The following is a 21,816-nucleotide window of genomic DNA, read 5'->3' as shown; positions in this document are numbered from 1 at the left end:
TAATTTTAGAATAAATGATTTATAATTTTTATTTTGCCTTATCAAAGAGTTAATTATCTAATTATCCATTAAGGCCATTTTAATATAGTTTATGAAAACAAACAACATCGTTCATATTTATTCATTCTCTTTGACAGGGAAGTACGGAACCAGTGCTTCTAAAGTAGTAATAAATGTGGTGACCATGTATTGTTGTCTGAGGCAGTGCTGGTTGTCATCTGTTACCCTGGAGTAATTAATCATTCTCCCTTTCATTCTCAACAGTGTCTCACATTATAGACAATAAATTACGCCAATCTATTTGTAAGTCTCTAAGATATGAAAAGATGGAGGTATTCTACAAAATATCTGGCCTTGCTCTTAAAGAAAATGTCAAAAAAGAAAACTGAAGAGTTATGACACTAATTGCAACATGTGACTTGAAACTGGATCTTGGGCAGGAAAAAAATCATCATAAAAAATTAAAAAAGAAATTATGAAAAAATTGGTGCATCTTGAATTATTTCAAAATAAGAAGATAAAGTAAAAAGATCAGCAGGAGAAGAGGGAAGGAATGGACTTATTAGAAGCAGCCCTCCAATTATCTTCTGGAGCCTATTCCCACTAACACTATTAGGAATCAGCTAAATAGTCATTTTTCAAATGTAAAACAAATTATTATAATATTTTTAAAACCGTTAACTATTACTAACCTCTTTCGAATTCTAGCATTAAACAGTGGTGCCTCAAAACGTGGATTTGTACCAACCAGAAGGACAACGTCTGCCTCTTCCACACCAGCAATTGTAGTATTAAGAAGATAATTGGAACGCAAATCTGTGCTAGAGATACAAAATTAAAATGCAGGTTTACTTCAAAACTAATACACAATGACAATCCATGGAACATTCTCATGTCAACAAACCCAAAATATTCCCAGACAAAAAATTCTTAGGAAGTATATATTTTTTAAATGTTTTATTTATTTTTGAGAGAGAGAGAGAGACAATGTGAGCAGGGGAGGGTCAGAGAAAGATGGAGACACAGAATCAGAAGACAGGCTCCAGGCCCTGAGCTAGCTGTCAGCACAGAGCCCAACACGCTCAAGCCCACGAACGTGAGATCGTGACCTAAGCCAAAGTCAGACGCTCAATGGACTGAGCCACACAGGCGCCCCAGGAAGTATTCTCAATTACATCAAAGTTTCAGATACTTACTGATAACTGGATTCTCTAATGGTTCCTGGCTTGATTTTGGTCTATATATGTGAAAATAAATTGGGGGTTATGATAGAGAATCCAAGCAATCACATATCAGTCACTGAGGCCATAGATGTATTTTTTTTTAATATATCCTTTTAAGTAAACTTTACCACCAATATGGGCTCGAACTCTGAACCCCAAGATTAAGAGTCACCTGTGGGGAGCCTGGGTGGCTCAGTCGGTTAAGCATCTGACTTTGACTCGGGTGATGGTCTCAGAGTTTGCAAGTCTGAGCCCCATATCAGGCTCTGTGCTGATGGCACAGAACCTGCTTGGTATTCTCTCCCCCCCCCCCTCTCTGACCCTCCCTGACTTGCAATCTCTCTCTTTCTCAAAATAAATAAACTCCAAAAAGAATATTAGGGGAAAAAAAAAGTCACCAGCTCTACCAGTTGAGCCAGCCAGGCGCCCAGATGTACTGATTTAGACACAGCCTGTCACAACACCAACAAGAAAGCAAGCGTAAATGCTAGCGTCTACTGCTCACCCAGCTCCCGCAGTGGGAAAGACCTCTTCAGTGCACAAGGTGTCTGAGTCCATTCGATTAAGCAAATCTTTGAGAGCGACCAGGGCTTCAGCATCCACCAAGCCACCTGCAATTGCTGCCACATCCTTGCCTTGAACACTCCTCAACTAGAAATGGATGAAAAGGGTATCACCAAAACACCTCCATTCAGCAAAGACCACTGCTCAGAACACAAAACAATAAAGCAGTTATTTTTAAATTAATTTTTAAAAAATTTACATCTACGTTAGTTAGCATACAGTGCAACAATGATTTCAAGAGTAGAATCCTTAATGCCCCTTACCCATTCAGCCCATGCCCCCTCCCGCAACCCCTCCAGTAACCCTCTGGTTTGCTCTCCATATTAAAGAGCCTCGTATGTTTTTGTCCCCCTTAGCAGTTATTTTTAGGTATAAAAAAAGCAACAAACTTTTGACTTAAAAGGTTTACACTAATTATTACTATGAAAGTGAGAAGCAAAGGTGTACACGAGGCCAATAATACCACCAGCTTGGAGGGAAGCTGTTTTAAATTAGGGACCTCACAATAATGAGGATTGGAGAATGAAGACTGGAAATAGAGCTGAATACAACTTCTTCAGAAGTACCTACCGTTCCCTCAAGCCCTTTGTATATGCTGTCTTTCTCTGACAAGAAAGCCATTCTCTCCACTTTTGCTCTGGCAAGTTTGCATTCATTCTTAGATTTTGCCTAAGTCACCTTATGTAGGAAGGCATCCTTAGTATACTAGTGGTGGTTAGGCACCCCTCCCATAGGCTCTCTCATCCACGATTTCCTGCACAACTACCGATAGCAGCACATGTTACCTGACTGACTATGCACTTTTCCTACTACAAAATTGAGGGAAGTAGGGACAATATGTTAGCAGTCTCTATAGCCCTATTTCCAGCATATCTGGCATTTGGTTCTTTTTTCTATTTTGTTGGGTTGTTTGTTTTTTAATTTTATTATTATATTTATTTTAATGTTTTATTTATTTTTGAGAGAAAGAGACCGAGCGAGCGAGCAAGGGAAGGGCAGAGAGACAGGGAGACACAGAATCCAAAGCAGGCTCCAGGCTCTCAGTTGTCAGCACAGAGCCTGATGTGGGGCTCGAACTCATGAACCGCGAGAGCATTACCTGAGCCAAAGTCGGATGCTTAACCAACTAAGCCACCCAGGCGCCCCTGTTTTTTCAATTTAGAGAAGAGAGAGCAAGTGAACACAAGTAGGGGGGAGAGAGGCAGAGGGGAAAAGAGACATAAACTTAAGCAGGCTCCACATTCAGTGCAGAGCTTGATGAGAGGCTCAGTTCCACAACCCTGGGATCATGACCTGAGCCAAAATCAAGAGTTGGATGCCCAATAGACTGAGCCACCCCGAAGCCCTCTGGCATATGGTTCTTAATAAACGCTTGTTAAATGGAAGGCAATCTTGGTAAGAGAAAAGAAGCAAAGACACATACATCCCCCCTCTTTGTTATAAAGATGTCCCTTGAAAACTGCAAATACTATTAATTCTAAATTTCAATTTTTTACCATTCCAGCTACACGAGAGAGTGCATCCTCCCAGGAAGTATAGGTTAAAAGCCCCTTTTCATTTCTGACCATTGGCTCGGTAAGTCTTTGACGTTTTAGCCCATCATAAGCAAATCTAGGTAACAGAAAATACACCATTTATCAAATTTTGCTAGAGGCAACTATAGTTTTCAAGTTGACAATCTAAAACAAATGTTATTTAAATACAGTATTGGTTAAAGTGTCAAATAGAATAAATACCTGAAAACAAATAATTACTTCAGGTCTTCTGAAAGATGAATTAATAAATATTTTATGAACATCATCTAAATGAAAACATCATCTAAAAAGTTTGGGTTCTTGTGATTTGTTTTCAGCTACCTGAATAATCTTGAAATTATAACACAAAAAAATGTGACAGTGAAAGAAGCCAATTGTTTAATCATTTTTTTTCCAAATCATTTTTATAAAACTTGAATACCTCCAGATATTTTAAAAATTATGATGTGCAAGCTCTAACTTATATTTAGCTTTTCTCCAATGAACAAACTGGAATAGATTAAATATCTTAATTCCCTTCAATTTTTCTATCTGGGAGGAAAAACGTATCTGTCAAAGTTAATAGGAAAGCCACTATTAACGCTAGTTTTGTCCAATTCTCTATACAAACAGTACAGATTTACAATAATCTATATTTATTAACTGATTTATAAGAATAAAGACAGTCACTTAAAATTAAAGTTACTATAAAATTTAGTTTAAATCAATTGCAACAGTAAAGGAAAACAATGTAGAACATACCTGGTTTTATCAGAGATCCACTCTTCATTGATGTCCTCATGCATCCTTGGCAAAATCCGCATCACCTCTCCGGTTCTTGTGCTTACCACAATATTACTTCCAACTGCATCCATTACATCAATGGATTCTGTCTTTCTGAGAAAATAAACACCTATATTTACTATACTGATTTTGGCAATAAGGACAAGGTTTCTGATAACTGGTCTATCAAAAACAAAAAATTTTTACAATGGCTTTCCTTTCTGAATTTCTAAAAATAATGGGACTCGGAGAAACTGCAATAAAAAAAAATACCCTCATATTTGAATATATCACATAAATTCCTACTTTAAAAATAAGCTTTAAAAACTGTTATCTAGGAGCACCTGGGTGCCTCAGTTAAGTGTCTGACTCTTGATTTTGATGGAGGTCATGATCTCATGGTTCGTGAATTTGAGATCCATGCTGGGATCCCCACTGACAACGTTTCTTATTCCAGGCTACCTGCGTGAAGACTGGTATTCCCTCCCTCTCTCTCTCTCTCTCTGCTCCTCCCCCTTGTGCTTGCATGTGTATGCTCTATCTCTCACAAAAATAAACTTTAAAAGAACAAATACATAAAAATAAGAACTGTTAAAGAATATAAAAGCTAATGGTAACGGCTCTAAATGGGCAACTATGATTATCAAAATAAATAGCAAGAGGGTAAGATTTTTGGGTATGGCCAATTAAAAAGCCTGACAAATTCTTCCCACAAAAAAAAAAAAATAAAGCTGGACAAAATTAACAAAAACGATCAATTCAGCACTTTGGAAATCTACCAAAGGCAAGCACCATCATGAGAAGCTTTTATGTGAGGGAAAAACTACTGAACTTCAAGCAAGAAGCAAAGAGATCAGTGGGGGTGTGTCTTCGGGCCTGTTCTCATCCCTTCCTACCACCTGGACGGGGGTTCTGCCAGGCTGAGGAAGGCCGTGGAGATGGAAGTTTCTTTTCTGCTTGCATTATGGGAGACTCAGAAGGCAAAAGAGAAAAATCTCTACTTGAACATCTCACCTATGTTCTGTGCTCCATCCCCCTAATCCTTTGATATATATATAAATACATGGCTTAAAACCCAGAATTTTTGGGGCGCGTTGGTGGCTGAGTCGGTTAAGCGTCCAACTTCGGCTCAGGTCATGATCACAGTTCGAGGGTTCAAGCCCCGCATCGGGCTCTGTGCTGCCGGCTCAGAGCCTCGAGCCTGCTTCAGATTCTGTCTCCCTCTTCCTCTGACCCTCCCCTGCTCACATTGTTTCTCTCTCTCAGAAATAAATAAAACATTAAAAAAAAAAAACCCAGAATTTTGAGATATACCCATATTCTGGTGGAAGTTTAAAAATGTGAGGGCAATTTAATGAATTTTCCAGAACCTTAAAAACACTCAAACTTGTTGCAACTACCTACTCCATTTCCTGGTTTAGAAGAATCAAGAGATATACAAGAAAACTTATGAAGAACAATTTTTATCATAAATTTATAACTATATAGAAACAAATGAAATAATAATAGGAATTGATTAAATAAAGGATGATATAGCCACATATTTGAAAATAATACAGAATGAAAAGAGCCTATACATTTTTAAAAATCAAGACAATATTACTCTTTTGAAGAACAAGTGAATACAATTGTGTTGTTAAATACTTTGAAATTATTTTCCAAGAAAACTATAATTAATTTGCACAGGTCATCCTATCCTTTAATCTATCTACTTACCTTCCATTAAGAGGGTTTTACTTAAAGCAAGTACATAAAAAGTTAGCAGACCAAAACACTAGAATACAGGAAGAAAATAAATCTTAAAATTTTTTTGAATACTAGCCAATTAAAGGACAAAAAACAAAATGTCAAAAATTTGAATACCTTGTTTCCCAAGGGCGGGCAGTAAAAGCATAGGGCTTCGAAGTCAGGGCACCTACAGGGCAGATATCAATGATATTTCCAGACAGTTCAGACATGAACATCTTTTCAACGTAGGTGCCAACTTGCATATCATTTCCTCTGCCTGTTGTTCCCAAATCGTCTACTCCTGCAATCTCACTTGCAAACCTGCAAGATAAAAATGTACCATCAAATGGCCAAATCCAGCAAAATTATCTCCTTTCCTATGATCACAAGATAATGATTTTCAAAACACTAAAAAGACATGAGTTTATTTTCAATGGTGAGCAAAGTCCTTGAAGAAAAAATTGTTCAATATTTGCATGTAATTTAATCACAGCATAACACAAACTGCACAAATCATAGGTATAGCTCAGCGAGTTATCAGGGAGTTAATGCTTGTAGCTTTTTATTTGTAAATTCCACAGAAGTTATATTCACTGAAAGTGAACAATTCATTTTATTGGCTTATGCAGAAAACATTAAAAACATCCCTCTTCTCCCACCAGAAAAAGTTGCCTTTTTTTCCTAGTATTATTATTCTACCAAATGTTGTGACTATTAAGTATGTGAGCGATATTCCAGAAGAGAGAAAGAAAAACATTACCTGATGCAGCGAGTACACTGTATACATCTAGTCATGATAGTCTTTACCAATGGCCCAATGTTCTTGTCCTCCACAGCACGTTTCCCCTCTAAAAACCTGCTCCTATCACTTCCAAACATCATGGACTGGTCCTTAAGTAGATTAGGAGAGAGTTATTCCAATGCTGCTAACGAAATTAAATCCTGAGACAATCAAAAAGATTTATGAAGTCAGACAACATACCTGCAGATCACATTCACCTCCCTGGTCACAAATAGGACAGTCCAGTGGGTGATTTGCTAACAAGAACTCCATCACACCTTCTCTGTATGAAAAGTTGTAATATATAAAATGATATAAATTCTTGGCACTCGAAATAGCTTAGATTTAAGCTATCTAACCTTCAGAGATGTATCTTTTCATATGGTATTAATTCTACTTTTATTACAGAAATGCCAATGCAACCATCATTCTAGTATTAGACACATAGTCTAAAAAATGCTTACAGAAGTCCAGGAATAAAATATCATTAAAGAATCTAGAAACTTATGACTTTTAAAAACACAAAATTACCCAAAGTTGCTCAATGATCTTCAGAAAACATTAATTCAAAACAAAACAGGGTACCTGGCTGGCTTAGTCGATCAGGTGTCTGACTTCGGCTTAGGTCATGATCTCACAGTCTGTGGGCTGGAGACCTGTGTTAAGCTCTGTGCTGACAGCTCAGAACCTGGAGCCTGGTTCAGATTCTATGTCTCCTTCTCTCTCTGCCCCTCCCCACCTCATGCTTTGTTTCTCTGTCTCTCTTTCAAAAATAAACAGTAAATTAAAAAAAAAAAAAAGCACCCACACAAATGCACAGCAAAAATGAATACAATTAATGCCTATATAGTAATAGTATTACTTTAATAAAATAATCTCAGTTCAATAAGCCCCAGGCTCTTTATTCATCACAAGTTGAACAAGTTACTAAATAAGAGGTTTTTAAGTTTATTTATTTATTTTGAGAAAGAGCATGAGCAGGGGAGGGGCAGAGAGAGGGAGAATCCCAAACAGGCCCTTGCTCTGTCAGTGCAGAGCCCAACATGGGGCTCAATCTCATGAACTATGAGACCATGAACCGGAACTGAAACCAAGAGTCAGACACTTAATCAACTGAGCCACCCAGGCGTCCCTTAATGCTAATTCCATTCTAGGCTCAAATCCATAAACACCTGCCTTCACCTCCTCAACATGTACTTACTTCTACTGCTCCTGGAAGTCAAACATGCCAACTTTTTCAGAACTTGCTACTGAATTTCTCATCTATGGTATGGTCTAAATACTGAAATGTGCAATTTTCTGCTCTAAGAAAAGTCACTATGCTAGATAACATTCAAGTACCTTGCTTTCTTAGATTTCTCTGAGTTTGTCAGGATATTCCAACCTTTCATTACTGGCATGGCACAAGCAGCCACAACCTGGAATTTCAATGGAAAAATGTCTAAGTATTTGTATTTAATTGTAATTATAAGCAATCCAACATATAAAACATTAAGTTATACACTTGATGTCCATCGATGGAAGAATGGATAAAAGAAGATGTGGTATATATATACAATGGAGTATTACTCGGCATTCAAAAAGAATGAAATCTTGCCATTTGCAACTACATGGACGGAACTAGCAGGTATTATGCTAGGCAAAATTAGTCTGAGAAAGACAAATTATCACATGACTTCACTCATATGAGGACTTTAAGATATAGAACAGATGAACATAAGGGAAGGGAAGCAAAAATAATATAAAAACATGGAGGAGGACAAACCGTAAGAGACTCTTAAATACAGAGAAGAAGGAGAAGGTTGATGGAGGGATTGTGGGAGGGGGGATGGCTAAATGGGTAAGGGGCTTAAGGAGTCTACTGAAATCATTGTTGCATCATGTGCTAACTAACTTGGATATAAATTATAAAAAAAGTTATATGTTTAAAAACAAGCACGGTATTTTTGAAGATTCATGTTTTTAGTTTTCACAGTCACGATACGATAATCTAACGCTACATTTCTCTTGGTAAAAAATAAGTCTTGTACTTCTGAATTCTTTTCTTCTAGTCAAAGCACCTTTATATAGAGACTATGAAACAGAACACAAATAACTGTGTTCTGATTATCAGGTACACTGAATTAAAACTGTAAAAGACAAAATGAAATTAAAAAGAAAGTGAATCTCTTCCACTGCAATCCCTTTCTCTAGTGAAAATGGCACTACGTGAGCGCTTCCAGCGTACTGCCTGACAATTCCACATCCTAGTTGTCACACGGCGATTTGGAAATACTGGCACTGTAAGAACTCACCTTTAATTTCTCAATCTGTTATAATTACATAGTGCTTGCATTTATAAAACACTTTCATCAATGTATTTCCAGTTTTGAAATGAACAGACTCAACTGCACAAAATAATAAATTTAGATACAATTAAACAGGGCTAGGTTTCTCCACTACGATTCTAAATTAAGTTCGCTGCAAGATTTAAAGTTTTCGACCTTCTACAGCATGGTGTGGAATTTTAGGTATCAAGTACCTTAGGAGCTTTCTCAATTTCAACAAGGCACATCCTGCAATTTCCAGCAACAGACAATCTTTCATGATAACAGAATCGAGGGATCTGCATGCCAACCTTCTCACAAGCCTAGAAGACAAGGTAAAAAATTCTTGCATTAGAATAATCTGACCTCATCCTTGTCTTGCCTAAAACAGCAAGGAAAAAAAATAGGCTATAACCACCTGCCTTATTTCTCCTGTCAATAAATACCTATATCTTTATTCATTCTTCCTCTCTAAAGAGATTTCCCTCCTCTTTTGCTCTTGATTCCTGCTCCTATCTGCTCTGAAGCCTCATCTGAGGCCTCAGCAGAGGCCTACACCTTATGTAGAAGTAACTGAATAAACAAACCTCAGATTGTGCTAAAGGTCTGACTCTTCATTTTCACTCTGAATCACTGTCCACAAAGACACCCTTCAAATTCTGTCCCTACGGTTTCACACTTGGACTTCCCATGTACTAGATGCAGTGGGTCTAGTACAAGCAAGATCTTGTCCCAACCTTCATACTAGTTCGCATTCCAAATGATTATACCCAAACCCTCATCTGGAGCCCTGACAGTCTACCACTTCTCCAAGTTTTAGACTTAAATAGTCCTGTGCATGGATATGCTCTATGGACAGTTAAAATTCAATCTCTTTGTCCCCTATGATACATCTCCAAATAAGCTAACAAAGCCAGAAACCACAAAAATTTTCCTGTTCTTCATTGTGCCTAAAGGCCTGTCTATCTACAATTCACTCTCCCTGAATCTATCCTCTTATTTTCATTCCCACTGCCACTATTTTAGGCCTTTCATTTTCATTCTACTAACGCAAGATACTCGTCCCTTGTCTTTCACACAAGTGTTATTATTCTCCAAACCAACATCCTCTACAATCAATGTCAAGTACTTAATTGCCATGAAAACTGTTGATAGGTCCAACTATAAGCTCTTTAGTATCATCACATATCTCTTCTTTCATTATTGAATCTCTTTATTAGAGTAATTTGATTTCCTGTTATCTCATCTACTATATATACCTTATGTTCCAACAAGAGCAAACTAAAGCTTCTTTGCCCAAATATAAACACTTAACCTTTAAAAATCTCCTCAGGGATCACTGGAGATATCCCTAACATCTCCATCACTTCCTACATATCTAGCAAAAATATTCTCCACTGTACCTTGAACATATACTCTGTTATATATTTATTGTTTACATGTCTATGCCTGGCAGATAGTCTAAAAATCACTGCTAAATTAATAAAGAGCATTTAGGTCTTGATAACTTGGCAGACAGAATGAAAGTATTACTTCTTCAAAACCAACTTTGTTAGTTCTCAAGGAATCTGGAGAAATTATACATTTAGAGCACGAATTCAAGAATGAAACACATTTCATTTATTTACCTGCTTTGTAGGACACATTCTTAAAAATATTACTAAAAATAGAAAAATCACATGAAATGAAAAGCATCAAGCAGTTCACAACAAGCAAAGATTATCTTTTCCCCAAATTTAACTATATTAACTTATAATTTATTTTTGGTAACTTCAAATTTCTAATGGGTATTTACTTGGAAGGCAGAAGTGAAACAAAATAACTACCATAATTCACTAGGAAAATCAGAAATAGATAAATGATGGCTCACTTTGAAACGCCAAGATTTTAAATCCAACTTATTTTCATATAATTTTACTGTCTATAGTTCTTTTCTGAACATTTATCAAAGAACCTGGAAAATTATAAAAGTAAATAAACAGTATAACAGAAATAAATTGATATAAGAAAACAGAACATATGTAAAAGTAAAGAATGAGAACATATTCCTACTTGGAGGACGGTAGTTCCTGGTTCCACCATCACAGACTGACCATCGACAAACACCTCAATTAGGTTGCTTGCTGCTGTGGTAGTTGTTCGAACTGACCATCAAAAATATGGAAATGAGAAATAAATTAACAGAGTTAGATTTATTATAGCAGAAGATGATGGATTAACTCTAACCTACAAGCCTAAAATTTTTCATTTTATTCAATTCCCCTCTATTTCTCTAGATGCCAACTTATAAACTACTGAATTAGTAAAAGGTTTTCCAGTCCTGAATACCAAGGTAGAATACGGCTGCCCACTTTTAATGGTAGTTTAAGTTGAAATTTTTAATGCCACTCAAAGTAGTTCAAAATACTACTTTTCAAAAGCAGGACAGCTTTTTCCATTTTGGCACTGATAGACAGTTCCTACTACTTTTTATTCCATGACAACTTCTATAAACTATTTAAAGGTATATTTTTTAAATTATTCTATTCAACTAGGGTCATTTGTTTCTATTTATTTAAAACAAATTATGAGTTTAGGGTCTTTTAAGAAACATCACATAAACCAATGAATTTACAAAGATAGTAAATGCAAAAATAGTACCCACAAATGCAAAAAAAGAAAAATACTCACCACATCCTTTATGAGACTTAGAAAGGCCTATTAAGGCCGTTTTTAGAGGTATCCTTAACATACTGCTAAAAAAAAAAAAAAAGAAGAAGAAGAAGAAGAAAGTTACGTTATATGAAAAAATAAAACCCTAATTACAAAATTTTTGGTAATAGTTCATAAGTTTTCTAGCACTTTACATACATTATTTCATCGAACATTCACAAGTCCTGATAGTTTTCCTCAAATTCTAGAGATGAGAATACTCAGTTTGAGAGAGAATAACTAACTTGTACAATGTCAAGGAGCTGAGGAGTAGCTAGTATACAAATTTATGTAAAGGGCAGTTTTTTTTTTTTTAATTTATTTCTGAGAGAGAGAGAGGCAGTGTGAGCAGGGGAGGGTCAGAGAGAGAGGGAGATACAGAATCTGAAACAGGCTCCAGGCTGTAAGCTAGCTGTCAGCACAGAGCCCAATGCGGGACTCAAACTCACGAACCGCAAGATCATGACCTGAGCCAAAGTCGGACGCTTAACCGACTGAGCCATCCAGGCGCCCCGCAGTTTTATTGTTTTTAACTATCAACAAATGATCAAACGTAAAATACTACTACATAGTAATATAAATTTTAAGAATAAGTGAGCTTATCCTTAATACTATGTAATAAATACCTACGTTTCTGCTTTCATTTCATATCAATACTCATTCTAACATTTCATGTTCTATGCAGTTATCTACTAAATGTTCATGAGATTCTGAGCGAGCTCAGATGTTGAAGCCTCTAAAGTATCTAGAGTGTCATTTTCTGTGCTGAGTAGTACAATTATTTTACAGATTTGCAATTATATGTCTGTTCTACCCTCACTGTATTAATGAACTTCTCGTATGTTTATATCGTCAGTGCCCATTTCCAAGGCTGATACACAGTAAGCTCTAAAATATTGGTTCTCAGGGTGCCTGGGTGGCTCAGTCAGTTGGGCAACTGACTCTTGGTTTTGGCTCAGGTCATGACCTCATGGTTTGTGGCTTTGAGACCCATGTGGGGCTCCGCAAGCATGGGGCTTGCTTGGGAATCTCTCTCCCTCCCTCTCTGCCCCTCCTTTGCTCGTGCTCTCTCAAAATAAACTTAAAGATTCTCTTTCCTTCTCTCTGCTCCTCCCCCACTCACACTCTTTCTCTCAAAATAAATAAAATTTTAAAAACAAATAAATAAAATAGTGGTTCTCAACCAGGTACAGTTTTGCTTCCCAGGTAACATTTGGCAATATCTGTACACACTGTTGTCACAGCTGGCAGAAAGCTACTGGTATCTAGGGAGTAGAGGCCAGGGTACTACTAAACATCCTGCAGTGCACAGGAGTCTCCCATAATAAACGTTTGTTGAATTACTGAAAGAAATGGGAGTGAATTATATAAATTATATAAATAACATCAATTAAACATATACATACATTAAACAGAAACTTCCATCCACTTGATCATAAAGGGCTNAAGACCTACATCGGGCTCTGTGCTGATAGCTTGGAGCCTAGAGCCTGCTTTGGATTCTGTGTCTCCCTCTCTCTCTGCAACCTCCCCCCCACCCCGCCTCAGCTCCCACTCTGTCTCTATCAAAAGTAAATAAACATTAAAAAATAATTAAAAGAATAATTTTTCACTTGGAACCTCTAAAAATGGAAAATTACGTGATCAGAATGCATCAACGTAGGGGCACCTGGGTGGCTCAGTTGGTTGAGCAAACGACTCCGGATTTCCACTCAGGTCATGATCTCATGGTTTGTGGGATCCAGCCCTACCTGGGGCTTTGCACTGACAGCATGGAGCCTGCTTGAGATTCTCTCTCAATCTCACCCCCTCGCCCCCAAGCACTCTCAAATAAGCTTAAAAAAAAAAAAAAGAATGCATCAACATAATGACTTTCAAAAGTAAACAGAGTGGAAGATAGTATGTATACTTGAGTTTTAAGCATAAAGTTTCACATACTTATTACAGAAGAGGAATAACAGAAATTTTGTAATTCAGACTTCAGTTAATTCACAAAATTCATTAATTCAGAACTTGTGACACTGAATTTGCAGACATGAAGGCTACCACATACCAGTGAGTGATTTTTGGTAAATCAGAGTTTCTGCTTAATGTATACAGATCAGGAAGAAAACAATACTTGCTAGGCTATCTATGTGTTATTAGTAGGAGTTCAATAAATGTCAATCAGAGCTAAATTCAACATAGGCAGAAAGCCACTGAAGATCAGTTTCAAAGTCCTCTTCCTTGGTACTCCCTCTCTGTACCATACACACACATTGTGTATATAGCTTTATTATTCCATCTACTAAACTGTAGGTTTGGTAATTGATTTTAGTACCTAAACTTTAAGCTTCTTGAAGAGGAATGGTGCAATTTGGTCATTTCCCTTTTCTGAAGACCTAGCCCTTGAAAAAATAACCATCAAATAATCTTATCAAGTTCCAAAATGAGTAGCATCTGTTTCATTAAGATCTACTGATATATAAAGGTAAATCTGAAGTTGCTGAATTAAGAGTAATGACAGACTGAAAATCAATAATAAATATTTCACACAATATCAACACTTTCTTACTATTATTTTGTCTTCAATACAAAACCATTGCCCGCTTTAGCTAGGAAATCAACCAGAAATAGGTTGTCTCCTGAAAACCCACCATGGAATGGAATAGTGCATAACCCCAATGAGACACAGTTTCACCAAACTTTAATATGTACTTTACGCATATTTATCTATTATCTATACGTGTACTTTACGTGTATTTATCACGTAGGAATGGAGATAATCGCCTCTAAATGGGAAAATGCTGATCATCCCAATCATTTCTAAAACTAGACCGGACATCTTTTAGTACAGGAACAATTCGATGTGTTCCCCACCACATATCCTGCATCCATGCACCTCTCTCGCTCCAAGGCACCACTCTATTGGAAGCCACCATCATCTTGCCTGGACTATTATAAAAGCCCCCCCAAGAGGTCTCCTGGTTTCTACACTGTTCCTACAGCTTCTCTCTCCCCTCTTCCCACAGGCTGTGGCCTCAGACTGAAATGCTATTCTTTCAGATCCTTCTGGCCTCTCCTTGTCCTTCAAATTCGGGCTTAAAAACCATTCTTCAAGGAGAGTTTCCTTGATCGGCCTATCTTAAATTTCCTAACTACTCCATAGTCATATCACCCATTTTATTCGTCGTGGATTCGGTTCTAGTTTATAGTAGATGTCCAATAACTATTTGCTAAATGAATTCTATTTCTAATCTCTGGCCGAAACTTAACTTCTACTTTGCTGGAATTTAAAAAAGTGCAGGTGCTCTGACAGCCTTATAACAACACCCTGCTTAAGATGCACACGCAATTCGGTGGGAAAAAAGAACATTCCGTAAAGAAGTAACTTGACGTTTATTCATCAGACACAGTTCATTCACGTTACATTTGCAATGCCCTCCACTCGTCCTCGAGCAGAGCTGCGGCGCATCCACGGTCTCCCGGTACATGCATTAGATCCCAAGAACTTTTAAGCAACGTAGCTATGTTATTCGCAATGCGACCTTGGGCGAAGTTTTTAAATATCATTTTCTTCAGTTTCTCCGCCAGTGAAAGGAATGAAAAATGTTACCCCCCGTCCCCCGCACTCAATGCACAAAAGCGAAATCAACTAAACCCACCCCCGAGGAGTGGATGGTTGCTAAGGCAATAGCGGCCAAACAAGGTACTGTCCCAAGTATGGGATAACCTGGTGGGGACAAGGCTCACTGCACAGGCCCAAGTCACTTTACATAGGTCCTCTCCCGGAGAACAAAACGGCCGCGGCTCCACAAAGGGCAATGACCTGCGTTTCCCTTGCAGACTGAAGGTCACCCAGAAGCCTGCCTCCGGACCAGCGCTCCCCGTGCCTCCTACTCCTCCACCTGCTTTACGCTCCAAAAGACCAGAGACCAGGGCTACCAGCCCTCACCTGCCGGCTCTCGGGGGTTCCGGAGGCGGGGTGGGACACGGCGCCCAGTCAAGGACAAGAGTAGAATGAGTCGCCTGGGCCAAAGGAAACAGTCTCGTCAAGAAATCAACTCCTATGGCAAAAGGCACCTCAGCCTTCTCACCCAAACACGACCTCACCTTCCCCCTGGAGCCGCCGAAGCCGCTCTGCGGAACTGTCTGCACCGCACCAACCCCCTCAAAGAGACCGGATTGCTTATTCAATATGGCGGCCTCGGCTAACCTCGCCCGCCGGGCCCGGAGAACGGGAAGCCAGGAGGGACTAGAAACCCCAGATTCGACAGTCTCCCGCTCGGCTTGAGTTCGGCAATTTCCGTCAGCTGGCCAAGAGGCGGGGCGAAGGGCGAGCAGTTTCGAAGGGGCGGGAGGTGGAGGGGATACAGTTTGGAACTGCAGTTCCGCCGGAAGTAGTCAGGCGCCTGAGGCCGAGCGTCTTCGGTCATCTCCGGCGCCTCAAGGGGCGGTTCCTTTAGTCTTCCGGGGCCGTGGCTGTACTAATTTAAGAAACGTCCTTTTGTATTAACTTGTTTCTAAACACAAAGGCCAGCGAATAATTTGTGGGCTGTTCAATTCAGAGCCACCGAGCTTTACATTGAGGAATGAAGATATTAACGTACTTTGACCTTTAACCTTCGGCCCCGTGCGGCAGAGGGAAACGCCTACGTCTCTATATAAGGCATTTTCCGGCCTTTCGCGGCCCCTTTTTCCTCAGAGCGCAAGGGACGTGTACCTTGCGCTCGTGTTTTCCTCCGCTGCTGCCCGGTTTCCGGATCAGCCCACGCCATGGGCTTTGGAGACCTGAAAACCCCCGCCGGCCTGCAGGTGCTCAACGACTACCTGGCGGACAAGAGCTACATCGAGGGGTGAGGACGGGCTGGGGCCCGGCACCCGCGGTCCGGCCACGTGGCGCGGCCTCTGCCGCCGCCAGGGGAAAGGCAGCGGGACTGCAAGGGTGAAGGGTTAAACCTGTGCTTTCTTTCCCCTGGCGGGATTCGGTCGGGTTGTTCCTCATCTTTACTCGGTTAGTGAATGTGAGCCTGTAGGTCTCGGTCAGAGGTTACAGTCCGAGGTCCACAAAGTAAGCAGGGACCTCTCAGGATAGGGCGCAGGACCAAGCACGTGGTCCTTGAGCTTAAGGAGTTTACTGAGTCAGCTCAGGTTGTCTGGTAGCAAGTGGGCCAGTTCCCAGCAATACGGGTTTGACGGGAGTGGAGTTTGTCATTGATTTCCCAGCGTTTGTGGTTTTCTTTTACAGGCGTGTGTAATTATTTTTGTGTTCTCGGCAGGTACGTGCCGTCCCAAGCGGATGTGGCAGTATTTGAAGCAGTCTCTGGCCCCCCACCTGCCGACTTGTATCATGCCCTACGTTGGTACAATCACATCAAGTCTTACGAAAAGGAAAAGGCCAGGTAAGCTTATCTTTGTATTTATCTGAAGAGCAGAATGCTTTCTAAGCTTGGACTCAGGATTTCCACGTGACAGAATTGGACCCAGACTAGTTTGGTTGGGATGTCGTGAGCTAAATATCTTTGTGACTTGAGAAGGCCAAGAGACTGAAGCCCTCCGTTTTTTCACAGAACAGGTAGAACATGGACAACAGCCATTCAACTTTTCCCCACACTGCCCAGACAGTGTGCCTCGAGCCCGACCTGGGGGGCCCCCCTCTGGGGTGAGAGAGAGGGTGGCTCATTGATTGAGTACTTGGCCATTCTTCTGAAACTGCCAACAAGGGTGGAAGTTTGGGGAAGTGGACTCCAGTTCACTAAGAATGGAAGTGAGCATACTTAATGAGATCTCAAATATTCGTACTGAAAGAGTAAATCATAGTGAGTATTGAATGTAATAACGTCTCACATGCTACTAATGTCTGTTGGGTGAGGAGTTAAAACGTACAAAAATATTTACCTGGGAATGGTTAGGGGTAAATTCTTGGTGCAAAAGGGGTCTATTGATAAATAGGGATGGAAACAAGTTCTGGTGTTTTGCCTGAAAACGAACGTCATACCGACCTAATCGTGGTTGAACGTAAATTTTTTTTTTCCCCCAAGCCTCCCAGGAGTGAAGAAAGCTTTGGGCAAGTATGGCCCTGCTAATGTGGAAGATACCACGGGAAGTGGAGCTGCAGATAGTAAAGATGATGATGACATCGATCTTTTTGGATCTGATGACGAGGAGGTATGACATAAATTATTAACATGTGTCTTGGTGAGCTTAATCATAGGCTCTGATGAAATTGCCTGGATTTGAATTCTGGTTTCACCACTTTGTTACCTGACTTTTAAAAAGTCTCACTGCTTATGTGATGAATAAAACCAAATCACCATCTTTCGGCTGAGCTAGTGATGGATTTGCTTTTTTCTGATGAGACTGGTCTTTGTTGTGATGGTCCCTAGCTTTTAAGCTGAGGAGCAACCAACTTTGTGAAATATATTTAATTCTTCTTTACAGGAAAGTGAAGAAGCAAAGCGACTCAGAGAGGAACGCCTGGCACAGTATGAGTCCAAGAAAGCCAAAAGTAGGTCATTTCATAGTTTGTGCTGCTTTAATTTCATAATATGAGTGATTTTATTTGAAGCTTGATCTCCAAAGTAATTTCCTCCACGTTTGTTGAATAGGTCGGTATTTTAGAGCACATGTAAGAGGCTCTTCATAAAACTTCCACAGCTACTGGTCTGCAGCTGCTCTTATNTCATGATCTCACAGTTTGTGGGTTTGAGCCCCGCATCGGGCTCTGTGCTGACAACTAGCTCAGAGCCCGGAGCCTGTTTTTGATTCTGTGTCTCCCTCTCTCTCTGATGCTCCCTTGCTCACGCTGCCTCTCTCTCTCAGAAATAAAAAAATAAATTTGACTAGGGGTCCCTGGGTGGCTTAGTTGGGTGAGTGCCCAACTTTTTCAGCTCAGGTTGTGATCCCAAGGTTGTGGGTTTGAGCACGGAGCCTGCTTAAGATTCTCTGGGTGGCTCACTTTGGTTAAGTGTTTGACTTCAGTTCAGGTCATGAACTCATGTTCCCGAGCCCCACATAGGGCTCTCTGCTCTCCGTATAGAACCTCCTTTGGATCCTCTGCCTTCCTCTTTCTGCGCCTTGCCTGCTTACATGTGCTCTCTCTCAAAAATAAACATGAATAAAGATTTTCTGCTGCTTTGCCCTGCTTGGGCATGTGTGCAGGTGCTCTCTCTAAAACAGAAAGTGATAAATTTTTGACTAGATTTTTACCCTTGCAGGTTTATAATGGTTCAGTCCTTGGGTTTTTTTGCAGGGAGTTAACAAAGTTAATACCTAGGCTGGTTTTGCTCAGTGAGGATGTTGGGAGTATCTTAATGTTTGCTGGAATACTTAATGAAACATTGGGGAAAAGGAAATTAAGTGTTGAGATGGACCAATGACTTAAATGACTGGAAGTATAGTAAAACCTTGGTTTGTGAGCATAATTCGTTCTGGAAACATGCTTATGACCCAAAGTGCTTGTGTATCAAAGCGAATTTCCCCATAAGAAGTACTGGAAACTCAGATGATTTGTCAACCCAAAAATATTCATGTGAAAATGTTTACAAAACTAATAAAAGTACAAAATCTGAAGAAAAATAAACCTGCACTTAACCTTTGAAAACTCATGACTGGTGTGAAGGAGATGAGAGAAGAGGGCTATTATATAGGACGACTTTCACTATCTATCGCTAATGAATGTTGACAACGGTATTTTATTTTTTTATTTTGAATGGAGTAGAGGGAGAATCCCAAGCAGGTTCCCGACTGTTAGCATGGAGCCCAGTGGGGGACTTGAACTCACGAACTAGGAGATCATGGCCTGAGCTGAAATCAAGAGTCAGATGCTTAACCCACTGAGCCATCCAGGTGCCACGACTATAGTACAGCATTAACTCTTGTCATATACTGTATTTAGTGTAACTGGCAATAAAGCAGCAGAGGAAAAGGTCTATATGTGCAGGCAGCCTGACCTAGAATGAAGCAAGGCATTCCTAAGTTTACTGTTGTATGGAAAAACAAAAGACTGTCCAAAGGTGCTTTGAAGTGATTAAAAAAAAAAAATACACTAGTGCTGGTTATGGGCACATTCCAACATTCTGGAAAATCATGGACTTCTGCCAAACACCGCAGCCTGAGACTGGCATATGAGCATGTGAGACAATCACCCACAATTCCCGCGGCAAGAAAGAGGAGAATCATTGGCTCAGTTTTAATTTGGCATTAGGTATCATGTACCACTGGTATTGCAAGGCCTTGCTTGTTTATCAAATTAAAATTTATGAGACCTGCAGGGGCACCTGGGTGGCTCAGTTGGTTAAGCATCCAACTTCAGCTCACGATCTGTGGGTTCGAGCCCCACATCGGGCTCTGTGCTGACAGCTCAGAGCCTGGGGCCTGCTTTGGGTTCTCTCTCCCTCTCTCTCTTTCTCTCAAAAATAAACATTAATAAAAAATGTTTTTAATTCATGAGAAATGTTTGCTCCTCTTGCAGAACGAATTACTTGTGGCCCAAGGTTTTACTGTAATTTGTTGTCACCTAGGATCTTCAAGTTGGGGGTTACTTGAGACTGAAACTTCATACAGTTAACAAATTCCGCTTGAGAGCAAATATAATACGAGATGGGGTGTGCTTTGTTACTCAAGGACACCTAACCCAGAGGAGAAAAATAAAGGGTTCCCAAAATTTGTGACAAATTACAAACATTTGTCAAGGCAGATGTTGCAAGCTGAAAATAACACCTCATTTACTGTTAAGGGAGAGCTTGTAAGTGTTTTTGGCAATATGATTATTGAGTAGCATTCTGTCTTGGGAAGGGCATTAGGTAACTAATTCTCAGGCTGTGGTTCACAAGCCCAGCCTGGGTGCAGAGGTGGGGACCAGGTGGCACATTTTACTTGGATTTGGAAAACTGAGAACCTATTGGGTGAGGGGACTTTGATAACTGACGTCATGCTGGAGGTAAGCACGGAGGTGAAGGCAGTACCTCTAAGTCAAGCATTGCCAAATACTAGAAGCAGCTGCATCATAGTTTGGAATTTATGTAACATTTGCCTTTTTTGTTTGTTTACAGTAGTCTTTATGAAAGAGTTTAGGAATTACTGACATCTGGAAGTCTTAATTTTGTGGCGCCCATAGACCAGAGATGAAATGACTTGAGGTCAGAATTTTCCTAGCTAAACCAGACAGTGTAACTGGCAATTTGGCACATTTGGGACAATTGCCAATTGATTTTCCTCTCAATTTGATTTTCTTTATATGGGAGATCACTTTACATGTGGGAAATTGTTTAAATTCGAAAGAAAGTGTATTTCATCAGTACTTTGATGTATTGATGACTACCACCTTCACAATGCACCACCATCCTGAGAAATTTCGCACTTGTCAGTGTCCCGAGAGCCAGCAGAGGGCGGTGCACTTCGTTTTCTGGAGAACCAGAGCCTGGGGATTATGGAAATGTTGCTATGGAAAGATCGAGATGTAGCAACTAGTGAAAAGTAGCTGCAAATCATTCACAGTCATTGGTATGTTAAAGGGATTGAGCTCAGCCAAAATGCAAAATATTGATAAAAACTAATGATTAAAAATTGGGTTAAAAGTAAAAGGAGTTAAATTTAGAAATGTCAAACCACAGCTGTCTCGTAACTCTTAAAATGATAAATGATGAAACATGACTAAAAATCTTCACAGCCTCAAATATTTTTAGTGGTATCTTAATTTTATATTTTAAGAAATAGATGATACAGTAGCATAGTTCAAAAATCAAGAGGTTATACAGTGAAGGCTGTCTCCCTACCCCCCAACCCCAGGCCTCCTGTTTACCTCCGTAAAAGCAACCGGTCAATGTCAACAAGTTCTTAGATCTTCCCAGAACTAATGTAAGCATACGCACAGAGTAATTGTAGCATTACAATAACAAAGTGTTCTGAGCCTTTTACTTTGTCCACAGAAATAGACTTGGATGTCTTGTAAATTGTATCTTCAATATTCTGTATCAGTACGTATAAAGCTTCCTCATTTTCTAGCAGTTATATAACCCTTTGTCTCATAGCTTATTTAGCCAGTCTGTTTATTGGAGCTTTCGATTGCTTTCCGTTTTCTGCTGGTATAAGCAATGCTCACATTTCATGTGAGCCACTGTACTGAATGACCTGTTTTTGAACCAGTGGGCTCAGAAAGCATATGTATACATAGGAAAACGAGAGATTTTTTTTGTTTGCTTGTTTCTGGCTTTGGAGAAATAAGATAAAAGAGGCCACCTTTTTTT

General features: G+C 39.6%; 2 protein-coding genes and 1 non-coding gene across 4 annotated transcripts in view; 2 read left to right on the top strand and 1 right to left on the bottom strand.

The window, feature by feature from the left end:
* Positions 1-15,791, bottom strand: part of NDUFS1 (NADH:ubiquinone oxidoreductase core subunit S1) — a 29,892-nt gene extending 14,101 nt beyond the window's left edge. Inside the window, exons 1-12 of one of the 2 annotated variants that reach the window (XM_077770179.1) lie at positions 15,683-15,791; positions 11,570-11,631; positions 10,952-11,043; positions 9,115-9,222; positions 7,935-8,011; positions 6,795-6,876; positions 6,573-6,703; positions 5,948-6,133; positions 4,064-4,198; positions 3,284-3,398; positions 1,729-1,874; positions 693-821 (exon numbers count right to left, since the gene is read on the bottom strand). In XM_077770179.1, coding sequence (XP_077626305.1) covers positions 693-821; positions 1,729-1,874; positions 3,284-3,398; positions 4,064-4,198; positions 5,948-6,133; positions 6,573-6,703; positions 6,795-6,876; positions 7,935-8,011; positions 9,115-9,222; positions 10,952-11,043; positions 11,570-11,630 — 1,262 coding nt within the window. In that variant the 5' untranslated portion in view covers position 11,631; positions 15,683-15,791. Of the gene's footprint in view, positions 1-692; positions 822-1,728; positions 1,875-3,283; positions 3,399-4,063; positions 4,199-5,947; positions 6,134-6,572; positions 6,704-6,794; positions 6,877-7,934; positions 8,012-9,114; positions 9,223-10,951; positions 11,044-11,569; positions 11,635-15,682 lie in introns of both variants that reach the window. The other variant, XM_077770178.1, reaches the window with a different exon arrangement.
* A 433-nt stretch (positions 15,792-16,224) lies between these two features.
* EEF1B2 (eukaryotic translation elongation factor 1 beta 2) lies at positions 16,225-18,136 on the top strand. The gene is made up of 4 exons (XM_077770177.1): positions 16,225-16,425; positions 16,849-16,971; positions 17,611-17,737; positions 18,011-18,136. The coding sequence occupies exons 1-4, from the start codon at positions 16,346-16,348 to the stop codon at positions 18,119-18,121; spliced, it is 441 nt and encodes a 146-aa protein (XP_077626303.1). The 5' UTR covers positions 16,225-16,345; the 3' UTR covers positions 18,122-18,136.
* On the top strand, positions 17,854-17,932 carry LOC144236549 (small nucleolar RNA SNORD51). The gene has a single exon (XR_013336604.1). It is a non-coding gene; the product is annotated as a small nucleolar RNA SNORD51 (small nucleolar RNA).
* Positions 18,137-21,816: the final 3,680 nt, after the last annotated feature.

Source organism: Crocuta crocuta, unplaced genomic scaffold (assembly GCF_008692635.1).
Source record: "Crocuta crocuta isolate KB4526 unplaced genomic scaffold, BGI_CrCroc_1.0 scaffold478, whole genome shotgun sequence".
Lineage (NCBI taxonomy): Eukaryota > Metazoa > Chordata > Mammalia > Carnivora > Hyaenidae > Crocuta > Crocuta crocuta.
Note: the sequence above shows the minus strand (reverse complement) of the source record. Positions and strands in the feature narration are given on the sequence as shown.

Bases quoted from the DNA above. Each gene is read 5' to 3' on its own strand.
- EEF1B2 (XM_077770177.1), top strand. From the start codon at position 16,346: ATGGGCTTTGGAGACCTGAAAACCCCCGCCGGCCTGCAGGTGCTCAAC. The intron at 16,426-16,848 runs GTGAGGACGGGC...TGTTCTCGGCAG, and splicing joins GACAAGAGCTACATCGAGGG to GTACGTGCCGTCCCAAGCGG. The intron at 17,738-18,010 runs GTATGACATAAA...TCTTCTTTACAG, and splicing joins TTGGATCTGATGACGAGGAG to GAAAGTGAAGAAGCAAAGCG.